Raw genomic sequence first — 12,608 nt, forward strand, 5'->3', positions numbered from 1 at the left:
TTTGAATTCATTCCAATTTCAGACCATTATACCGTTGAATTATCGAAATAGAAAAAATTTCTTTTACGCATTTAACAAACTTTACATAAATACTAAATGCGTTCACAAATGCTTACATTTCGATTAAAATAATTGTCTATTTTAAATCAAATATGTACGTTATAAATCAATTAAAAGTATGAGATATAACGTTAAGGGATAAGAAAAATAAACCGGATACAAATGCAAGTAAGACTCGCGTTCTAAGCAATGGTGTATTTTAAGATTTAGCGCACTAGGCCTATAAGATTTAATGGATAAAAACGTTTTAATTGCAAAATAATATACGGCAGTGTTCTGTTATGGAAATAATGGTAATGATTGAATATATTAAAATATTAAATCAATCTGACGACAAAACGAGTTTTGTAAATTAGGTTTTTTTTTTTTATTTCAACTTCCTGCTCATTAAGTCAAAACAAAACTAAGCGCTATGAGGTGGAGCATGCGCCGCCATTGCCTTTTGACTATAGATAGGGTAAATACGCCCATCGTCCTGAGAGTTCTGGCTGCAAGTTACCTAATACTACCTATATATAATATAATGTAGCACTATTAATTTTTCCCCTTACTTATTTTTTCAAGCCTTGCCTCTCATCGAATTTCACGAGTAAAACAATATAGCTGGTTATGTATGTATTACATAGGAGCTCTTCGGATGGCGCATCCTAGTGCGTCTCAGAGTCAAGCAAGCAACAACGCTTGAGTGTTATAGCTTTTCAAGAAGTTCCCAGTCGATTTCACCCCTCCCCCTACGGGAGGAAACCGTAGCGGTAACGAGATGCTATATAGTAAGTTTATTTGACTCAATTTGACGTATTGACAAAGTGATTCTACAACAATAATTTTTTTTATTTCATTTTGAGGCTCAGAACCCTAAAACCGTATTATTACCGCATTTTAATGTAATTTATTATTGTACAAAATGTATTAATTTATTAATGCAAATAAGCAATTTTGTTAATACGCTTGAAAGAGTAGGAAACGTATGCTTATTTTTTTAAACCTGTATTTTATGATTTTTTTTAATGATACAATCAAATATTTTAATTAATCAATTTAAACGCGTATGACACGTTCAAGCTAAATTACATTTAAAATACATATATGTGATATATTTTTTGTTGATTTGTTGATTAATTGTTTTTGTTTTTTGTTGACTGGAGATTTCGACTCAATATATCATAGTATAAGACGACATTCGCGTGATGATTGCAAAACGCATTCAATCCAATTGAAGCGAATGACATAATCCCCGTTAATATATACACGTGCGAAACTGCTAAAACTTGCACTAGTGTAATAATTCGAGACATCAAAATATTCTACATAACACGCGTATATTATGTGTTTCATTGTTATGTATAAAATTGGACGAATCATTTACTGATCTATTTTTTTTTTGTGTCAATGGCCTTTAATTTTCAAATGTATTTTGAAACTCAGTGCTTAATCATGATAATGATACTTTATGAAATATACAAATTAATTGCGAAAACAACCTTCAAGCAAGCACGAGACGCTATGCTGAGCTACGAACGCAATTACCTCTACAAACATTGACAATTAAATAAATCTAACTAAATCACGTAATTAAATCAGAAATATAGTTGATATAACACACACCTGTGCACACAATAGTTCATGACGACGAACCAGCGCGCCGACGATGTGTATTCAGTGAACGAATACCAAGTGTACAGCAGGACCGTGATGTGGTGGTACCAGTGGAGGAAGATCAGCGGCTTCTTGCGTAGGACGATGAAAACCGTATCGCCGAGTTCTGGAAGCTTCGATAGCACGAACATCCATGTCCAGAAACCGGAAACTTTATCTTGCTCGATGAAACTGTAATAAGAAGACATATCGTTTTCATTACACTCAAAAATATACCAGCCGGTTATGAATTATTTTAATTCGATAGTCACGTGTTTCTTTTTTAGTTATTTTCGAAATATTTCCCTTTTTTTCATGTCTTATTTTGGTATAAATTTACGTAATTTTCTATTAATTACTGTCTAGAATCCAAAAACATGAATGAAAATGATTAAAATCACCAACGTAGGGATTAAATTCAAATTTTTATTAGGCATTGGCTATCCATTCTAATATTTGTAAATGCGAGAATGGATGTGTTTGTTTGTTGCGCTCATATGTGTTATTAACAACTATCAAGAACATTTTCATAGACTTGTACTGAAAGGTTACTGAAATGGATATATGTACTTTTTAATGATATTAGATACCGAAAACGAATTAAAAGTACGAACGTAATTAATTAATTAGTCATCGAGTAAAATATTATTTTATTATTATTAATTACGTTTCTAATATTATTTATTCAATTGGTGTCATAACGTTTTACTGCCAGAGCTAGAAGAGATATGAGATATGTAAAAATATGAACTTTCAGTTTTTTTTTTTCCTACCTAAGCTGATAGCCTTGAGAGGCTATTTCAGCGTAACCTTAACTAGTAAGTGAGCTCATGAGGCTCAAACCTGACGACGATGCTAACACGAACCCTAACAACAGCCGTGCTTCGCAGAATCTACCACCGGATCGGAAACGCGACCCACTGAGAAGATCCGGCGAGAAACTCAGTGGGCTGTGTCTGAGAGTTAATTTACTCGTCGAGCCCTTCGTCGCAAGCGACGGGTTCGACGAGAACGGTGACCGGTGCTTGAAGTACCTAAAAGCACCGTTAGTGGATCGGGAGGATCCGAGATGACGTGTTTTGGGCGACGTCGACTGCTTTCCATTCTGTCCGCAGGATCGGGAATGAGCAAACTTTCAGTTCAGAATAGCGTAATAACGGATGCCTTTATCGTGACGTTTTGTGGAAAACTTTAACTGTCTTTATCTTGAATACAGGGAGGACTCTTGTGAGTTGTTTACTCGTGGTAGGTCCTCTTGTGAGTCCGCGCGGGTAGGTACCACCACCCCGCCTATTTCTGCCGTGAAGTAAGTAATGCGTTTCGGTTTGAAGGGTGGGGTAGCCGTTGTAACTATATTGAGACCTTAGAACTTATATCTCAAGGTGGAAGGCGCATTTACGTTGTAGATGTCTATGGGCTCAAGTAATCACTTAACACCAGGTGGGCTGTGAGCTCGACCACCCATCTAGCAATAAAAAAAAAGAGATTCTACTGCCCAATTGAATAAAACATAAAAGTTTGTAAATACTAAAAGTCCTTCATTGACTATTCTCAGCACTACGGTAAATCATTCTTTAAACGAGGTTCAAGGAAAATGCTTTATTTATAGGCAGCGATTTGGTTATATAGTTTTCTAATGAAGGAAATCGAAATAGCTTTTTCATTTGGTCGACATTGACCAAAGGTCACTTTTAGTTGAAGTTGGTTATCTGACAGCTGACTGTCATTATCATTGTATGTACTTGTAAGCAGTTCATAATTGAAGAGCATTATTATTTTTTAAACACTCTAATCTCTATATCTTAATGGGATAACTTTCTCAACAGAAAGTGACTAAAATTAACATGTGCTTTAATAAAAATGTTTTAATGAAATTTTTATTTATTATATACACGATTTTTGGGTAAACGCTTAAAATATTTAATGTTCGTTTTTATTTTATTACGTAAACGAACGCGTGACGTCATACGTGAATGTATAATCGACAAGACAGGCCAAGAGTTGAAATGACATCATTCGCTGTGATTCATGTTTTTAGAACAGATTAAAAGATACATTGAAGTGATAGATTAGATTTTGTTTTATGTTCGACAATCATTATTAGATAAACCAAATTTCTAACATTCAATCAAAATTTTCGGGTGTGTAATTGGATACAGAAAACACATACTGGTTTTGGCATACTGATATTACTGGTGGTAGTACCTCTTGTGATTCTCGCGGGTAGGTACCACCGCCCTGCCTATTTCTGCCGTAAAGCAGTAATGCGTTTCGGTTAGAAGGATGGGGCAGCCGTTATAACTATACTTGATACCTTATATCTCAAGGTGGGTGGCGCATTAACGCTGTAGATGTCTATGGGCTCCAGTAACCACTTAACATCAGGTGGGCTGTGAGCTCATCCACCCATTTAGGCAATAAAAAAAATAAAGAAAACATACGAGCCTAGGAAGGGACGGACTTACAATTTTGTTAATTAAACACCACGTAACAATCGGTTTTACCGGTGGGCGTCTTTGAGGTCGCACGGGTATTTTCCACAGTTTGCTGATTTCTGCGGCGAAGCAATAAATAATACGTTCTTGGTTTGAGGTTGAACAGCCATTATGCTTTAGAATGGAGACTTAAGAGTTCAGGTGGCTGGCGGCATTTACATTGGTGATGTCTATGGGCTCCGATAACCACTTAACACTACCAGAAAGGCCGTGGAACTCTTTAGACGGGTGTCTAAGAAAAACATAACAATATACACATCAACTACAATTAGTTTTACGTTTTTAAATACCTATACTTTATATCAAAAGAATACATCAATTACACTTTTTAATTACTGCCCGACTCCTATTTGACAATTATATTTAAATGCTTTGCAATGGAAATATTATAAAGAAGCGTTTCAAATTTCTGACATTCACATCTTTAGATTATATTTTTTCTTATTTATTTTTTCAATGAATCCAACGTCCGCTACTAACGTTTATATCGCGCGGTTAATGATCGTAAGTGGCTCTTTAAGTACGATCGTGTTCAACCTTATACCGAAGATGTGATGGTCATGCAATAAATATTTAATGGGATGAAAATAAGCGAATTAGCATTTACATTAGGTAGAATCAATGTAAACACTATCAGTTTGGATCTTCTATTTAGTATTGCCTTTTCATCGGGATTTGCTTACAGATACAACGTACTAACAATATTGATTGGATCCTCATCGAACTCGTCGATTACGACGAAGAGTTCGACGAGTGAACTAACCCATAGACACAGCCCACTGAGTTTCGCCGGATCTTCTTAGCGGGTCGCGATTCCAATCCGGTGGTATATCCTGCGAAGCAGTGCTGTTGCTAGGGCTAGTGTTCGTAAATTCTCTCAGGTTGAACTCGTGAGCTCACCTGTCCGCGAGAAGCTGGAATAGCCTCTTAGGCTACCAGTGATTAAGTAGAGAAAAAAATTGATTGCAGTGTTATTTTGGGAACAAATAAATGATGGATCAAAGAACTCACAGACCACATGGTGTTAATCTTCTACCGGAGCACATGTGAGTATTTTAATTATGTCCATAGATTACGCCAACTTCTCCAATTTCTAAGTAATCTCCATCTAAACGTTAACTGGAAGATAACTTAACGACAAGTCAGTCCATTTTAATTTAGTTGAATATGTAATTTCGAAAAGGGCACATGTCGCATACTTGTCAAATACGTTTTTTCATATACATGTAGTTTTGAGGCTTATCTACACCTATTTTATAATAATTCCAGTAAATTTTAATTGCTAATTAACACTAAAACATATCTCAAAAGTTAATATTTTAAATTTTACACTTCTTTAGAAAATAATCAGTTTTTTTTCATTTCCTGAACATTTTACATTTTCAGAGATGTGCCCTTTTCGAAATTGCATATCCAGTTAAACGTTTAATTTTCCTCATTGACTTTTTGTGTATATTGTCGTTATAATGGTGTACATAAGTGCAATAGAGTGTTTTGTATTTTATAAAAATCACCATAACGCGAATGGCGCCACTGACATTTAGGACAAGAGTTCGAAGTCTCAAATCTCAATTATATTGTAGCTATTCGATCCTTCAAACCAGAACAGAAAGTGTCATAGAGGCCGACAAATTGGCAGGGCGGTGATACCTACCCATGCTGTCTACAAGACGCCCTGCCACCAATAGAACTATTTTTGTTATTACTAATACGGTAATCGTAGCTCATATTTAAGCAGAATTTATTTTCATTTTAAGGGTACCGTGGTCAGATAGCAGATACATATCTCAGTTTTGTTGACTCTTTTAAATAGTATTCTTTAAGTCTTACAAATTTTCTTTATAACAGTTGGGTATGAGATATACGACAGCTGTTTTAATACTTGTATCGAGTTAATAAACTAGTACTTGAACTTGAAACTTAAACGTCAATAAAATTCGTTTCGTCACTACTGCATATTATTGTGTGGTTAATTAGTTACACATGTGTATGTTTTTTTTTTATCTTACTTTTATGTGTTTTTGTTCATTTTAAATATTATAACTCATAAATTCAATTATGTTAATAAATGTTTTATTATGTTTATTATACCTATTTACTTATTGGATGATTGGCATATTTATTTGAGAACGAATCTGAGTAGTGTGCAATGCGTACAGTAACACTCGTGTAAGCAATTTGTATTTTGTTTTTAACAATTATTGGGTAGGTATATTTTGAAACAACGCACCTGACGCGTGGTCACGATCTTAATTTACGCGCAAAACTTATAAATTTGCGTAGATTGGTGGATGATTGCATTAGTAGGGGAAAAAAAATTTATATTTATATATTATACCTCTTTTTTTTTAAAATCTAATAAAATAATTTCTTACGTTGCGATATAAATAAAAAAAGCATCCAATGATTGAGATAAGAATTCAGGGAGAAACATTTTAAAATCTGTCACACATAAAACTAAAAAATCTTAATATGTGACGTAGCTCATGTGAGAATTCAGTTTGCGTAAAGATTTTAAAGTAGTTACTTATAGTTGCACAAAAATTCTAGTCTTACGTGCAAGTGTTGTACATCAAGAAATAAATATCCTTCGCTCTGAATCTAGCTTTTATTCGTATTCATTATATCATCGTTCCAATGAAATTGGGACTTTCGGCCGCTAATCACCCGATGGCTCAAGGTCGGCGGCTGCAAGACAGTTCTATGGAAAACTTTTCAAATCACGTTCACCACGATCCCACCTTAAAAATATTCCATTTCGACACTTTTAATTTCCACGTATTTATCAGATCACGAGCCGGTTATGAAAAAGCCTTCAACAGAACGCGTTTGCGGCAGACAGATGGTTGGTTGAATGGGTCGATCAGAAACCATTACTCGGTCCGCGTACGAGAAGTATCGTGGCGAACGCATAATTTCTCGTGTTACACAATCTTAACACTTTCTATTGCTAAATGAGTTTTGTACCAGTGACCGCGAGCCGGTTCTGACGCAATACAAAACTTTACATATTTGTGAAAGACATTCCGATAATTAACTCTCTTGAGATATTTCGGTAATTCGAAATGCCGACAATGGCTAAGTAAAAAAAACGTATTCTTTAGTGTTAAATAGAACAGAATAGAAAGCTCTTTCTAAAACACCTCAAGCAAAAACGTTAACAATGCGTAAGAGTTACATTACGCAGTTTTATAGTTTAAAGTGGTCACTCCCAAGCAACTTTACTGCTTTATGAAAAGCTTGAAAAATATATCAATTTGTGTTTCTAATTTCTTATAGTTTCTTTAAACAGGTGTACGGCCCATCCGGTGTTAAGTGGATGACATAACAATGTGAATGCCGCCACCTGACAAAACAGCGCAATATAAGCAAAACATTCAAATTAGTTTTTTTGTATTCAACTTTCGAACTGAATAATTTATGATCTTAACACGTATGAAATATAAGGTTACACAGCGTATGTAGACTATTGTAGACACCAGTCTTTATTTATTTACAAATCAAATTTGAATTTATTACTGGTCGTGCTTTGTACGTATTACGTTGAAGCATTGCAACTAAATCCATATATTTTAAAAGTATATATTTATTATATCAATATGCTTGCTATTATCTCATATGCTTGCTTTTAATTATATAATATATATATTAATTGCATAATTTTATTTTGCTAGTTACCTCGAGGGGCTATGATAGCTTTTTTTTTTATTGCCTTTGTAGGCAGACGTGCATACGGCCCACCTGATGGTGAGTGGTTACCGTCGCCTAGTCGCTTCACCGAACCTCTAGGTGAGCTCACTGGGCTCAGCCTGGGAGACTGCTAATATTTGCCCTAGCGAGATCCGTTCTTCGCTAAATCTACCACGGGATCGGAATCGCGACCCACTGAGAAGATCCGGCGAGAAACTCAGTGAGCTTGAGACTCCTGTCTCGTGTTTATTTCTAGTATTCCTAATACAAAAAAAATTTAACGAGAAGTAACTTATATTATGTTGTTATTAATGAGCTTCCTCATAATAAATCGTACATCGGGAGTGGAAAATGCAAAATTTGATTTTTATTCTTTCATACTCTTTACTTACCTACTTCAACTTCTTTTTGGCGTGTTTGGGAAAACAGATCAGTATTTATTGCGTGTAACAAACCGACGTAACAGATAATTTTAGTTCATTGGTTTATTATATTTCATGGTAAGGTTGTTTTATCAAAATTTTAAAGTATGTTGATAAGTACTTTTGAATAACATCATACATCAATAAGTAATTAAATCTGTTAATGTTGAAATGGTAAATAAATGAATTAACCTCAAAAATTATAACTAACTAGCTGACCCGGCAGACTTCGTAGTGCCTCAATCGATAAATAAAAGTCCTAAACTTTTGTATAAAATAAACTTGAAACAAACACAAGGAATCCGTCCGACGGGGTACACATCAAAGGTAAAACAAAATGGTTATTTTTATTTAATTCCGAGCATATTAATATTTATCTACCTTTTAAACCTTCCCTGGACTTCCACAAATAATTTAAGACCAAAATTAACCAAATCGGTCCAGCCGTTCTCGAGTTTTAGCGAGACTAACGAACAGCAATTCGTTTTTATATACATAGATAGATAGATAGATATATTAAGCGCGTGCGCATAGGTTTTTTTTTTTAATTAAAGTTTCTGGGGCACTCCGTGTAGGTAATCTTATTGTAACTAAATTTTTTTCTAAGTCAGCATTATACATGTTTTTTTTATTGCCCGTGTAGGCAGACGAGGATACGGCCCACCTGATGGTGAGTGGTTACCGTCGCATATGAACGTCAGCAATGCCAGGGACAGAACCAAGCCGCTGCCTACTGTCGCTGTGTTCACATGGTGTTTATTTAATAAAAAATGAACTTGCATAATTTAGAAATTTTAATACGAAAAATGGGTTGTATTAAATCAGGGACTCCCAAATATATTTTGTCTACTGCCCACTTTGAGAATAAATTATTTTTTAGCGCCCCCATTTTTTCACATACCTAAAAACCACTAGTGAGTTTAGTCGGTGCCTAAGAGTCCTCTTAGAAGTTACAAATCGCCTCCCAAGCTTCTGCACAACGCTCTCATTTTTTTCTGGATCTGTTACCGCCCCCCTTTAGGCCTGCAGCGCCCACAGCCCCCCTGTGTTATGGCCCACTTTGGGAAAGACTGTATTAAATGAATCAAAACCATCTAAATACTAATTGATATTATATGTAATGTATGGATAGCTGGTCTTCTATTATCAGTTTAGATAGCGTCATTAAATTTGCTTATTCTTGTATAAATATTATAACATAACTTATAACTTAAATATCACTACATAGTATAAAACAAAGTCGCTTTCTCTGTCCCTATATCCCTATGTATGCTTAAATCTTTAAAACTACGCAACGGATTTTGATGCGTTTTTTTTTAATAGATAGAGTGATTGAAGAGGAAGGTTTATATGTATAATAACATCAATTAAATACTGGAGAAATCAATAATAAATTAGTTTCCGAAGCGAAGCGAGGGCGGGTCGCTAGTTAAATCACATAATAGAACGCGAGAAAAATGTTATTCCTAGATAAATTACAAACGAAATCATGCATTCGATTCTAAGTTTAGCATTGACCGTGACCGTCTCGAAATTTTAATCGTTTGAAATAGTCTGAATCGATAACGGATTATTCGGAAATCGAATAAATGAACAGAAGAAGTCGAATTTATGGTAGCTATTGTTAGGACCCCTTTGAAACTTAACAGCTGATTCAATTTCAATATTGAGTCATTTTCGGATTGCAAAATAAGAATTTTATGTTCGTAATTTTTTTTTCTCGGACAGCGTATTGCGTAATGCACGAATGTCCGTTTAGAATATACATATATGTATATACTATATCCGACCTTGATTTCCCGATACGAGAACTAGAATAAGTAACTCAAGAGAAACCAGATGACTATTTTGGTAATAACCTTGATAACAAAGGTGGTGCAAAGAAATACATATCTGACGTACCTACATCTGCCAATTTTATGGGTTTAGCCATTAATGTAGTCAGAACCGTATTTCGTAATGCCGGATATTGGTTCGTCGGATTACCATATCCAAACGTCACTATGTTTAAAGACCTTTTTTATTCTTGTTCTTCTCAGTCGGGTACTCTTGTCAGAGCGGTCGTGGTTGTGCTGATCATTGGTCCCCGATGTTTTCAAGGATTGCTTCCCTGGCGTTGCGCTTTTAGATCTGGCGGTTGTCCGAAGCGTTTCCAGTACACTGGGTTTTATTCTATGAGTATATCCGCTATGTAGCCTATATAGCTATCCGAGTATAGCCTACATAAAATGGACTATCCTTGTGCTTAATTAAATATGACATTGTTAGGCAGCCCACTGAGTTTCTCACCGGATCTTCTCAGTGGGTCGCGTTTCCGATCCGGTCGTAGATTCTGCGAAGCACTGGTTTTGCTAGGGTCAATGTCAGCAACACTCCGGTTTGAGCGCCGTGAGCTCACCTACACGTCAAGGAGAAGCTGAAATAACCTCTCAAGGCTATCAGCATAGGTAGGAAGAAAAAAAATTGTTAGGGTTGCCAATTTGTAATAACTTAAGTGGGATAAGTAAAGTATAAGATTATAATTTTTCAAAGATCTAAATTGTGATTTATGGAGCATAATTTATGTATATGGAGCATTAATCAACAATTTCATTTATAAAAGGGTCGTGGCCTTCGCTAAATTTACAATCTAATTTATAATGACGTTACATATGTGTCGAGAATACATGTTATTCCTTCATCATGGAAGTCGTCCGTAAGCTCATGTTAAGGCCGGTTTTTATTTGAACAATTTTGATGTGTCTGCAGAATTTGGCACCAGTATACTCACATAGCGAATAGCGATATGAATACAGAGTGAATCTTATCTTTCAATCCACAACGACTTTATTACATACACCTCTAATGCTTCTAATTTGAAGTCGTCGTGGCCTAAAGGATAAGACGTCCGGTGCATTTGTATCTAGCGATGCACCGGTGTTCGAATCCCGCAGGCGGGTACCAATTTTTCTAATGAAATACGTACTTAACAGATGTTCACGATTGACTTCCACGGTGAAGAAATAATCGTGTAATAAAAATCAAACCCACAAAATTATAATTTGCGTAATTACTGGTGGTAGGACCTCTTGTGAGTCCGCACGGGTAGGTACCACCACCCCGCCTATTTCTGCCATGAAGCAGTAATACGTTTCGGTTTGAAGGGTGAGGCAGCCGTTGTAACTATACTGAGACCTTAAAACTTATATCTCAAGATGGGTGGCGCATTTACGTTGTGGATGTCTATGGACTCCGGTAACCACTTAACACCAGGTGGGCTGTGAGCTCGTCCACGCATCTCAGTAATAAAAAAAATTGCTTCGGATCTACGAATTTAAAAATTAAAATATTATATTAAATTCACATTTATCTTAATGTTTGTATGCACTATCTGAACCTTAAACTTTGAACTTTGAGAACCGCGTCGGTCACTCCACGAGTTACTTAATTAATATTGACACAAGACAGACTACACACAATAATCCTTTACTTGAGTGTGTGTTTTAAAAGAATACAAGTGTTATTTATTTAAGAACGTGATGGATGTTGGGTTCGTTTGGGTAAATATGGTTAAGAAAAACAATATTAACATTGGGACAATTGTTTTAGTGTTTTGTTTAGTACTTACTATGAACGATATTATGTGTATAACAGTTGAATGTTCGGAAATTTCTGAAATATAATTTATTGTTTTTGCGCTGTTATGAACATAGCGTGTTTGTGCAGGTGTAGATTTTGTGGAAAACTACATTTTTTCGACTACAATAACAATCCACCTAAAGGCTGCGAAGCACTAATCAATTCCGATTTGAAGGGTGGGATATCCATCACACAATACAATGGAGATTTTGACCTCAAAGATGAGTTCGTCCATCGTTATACTGTATAATAAATAAACATAATAAAAATCATACGTACATGTGGGATAGTATGGCGAAATCTAGTGGATATTTAGTTTAACAACAAAATATCTATACATTAATACGTGAAGCAAAAACTTTGTATCCCTTTTTACGAAAATTGCAGGGACGGAAGAGTATGAAATTTTCCACACGTATAGAGAATATAGAGAAGAAGTGCAAAATGCAAATTTTTTTTTTAAATAATGCATAAAAGATACATTAAATCAATAAAGAAAACATTACACACACTACATACCATGTATTTGACGCACACACGCATGCATACTATTTATTGTCAAACTTTTGTTCTTGACGTCTGTTGTCAAATTGAGAATAGATTAAATATTGTTTGTCTTTATTAATATTTTTTTATAGTGTAGCCTTGGCAAAATTTGTGATTATAGAAGTATAAAATACAATCATAA

At 35.1% G+C, this 12,608-nt stretch overlaps 1 protein-coding gene across 1 annotated transcript in view; it reads right to left on the reverse strand.

Annotated features, from left to right (window-relative positions):
• The window catches only part of LOC101741480 (elongation of very long chain fatty acids protein 6), a 52,138-nt gene that overhangs the window by 5,016 nt on the left and 34,514 nt on the right, over nucleotides 1-12,608 (reverse strand). The window contains exon 3 of the mRNA XM_004924735.5: nucleotides 1,666-1,887. Within this exon, the coding sequence (XP_004924792.1) occupies nucleotides 1,666-1,887 (222 nt within the window). The remainder of the gene's footprint in view (nucleotides 1-1,665; nucleotides 1,888-12,608) is intronic.

This window comes from Bombyx mori, chromosome 22 (assembly GCF_030269925.1).
Source record: "Bombyx mori chromosome 22, ASM3026992v2".
Classification (NCBI taxonomy): domain Eukaryota; kingdom Metazoa; phylum Arthropoda; class Insecta; order Lepidoptera; family Bombycidae; genus Bombyx; species Bombyx mori.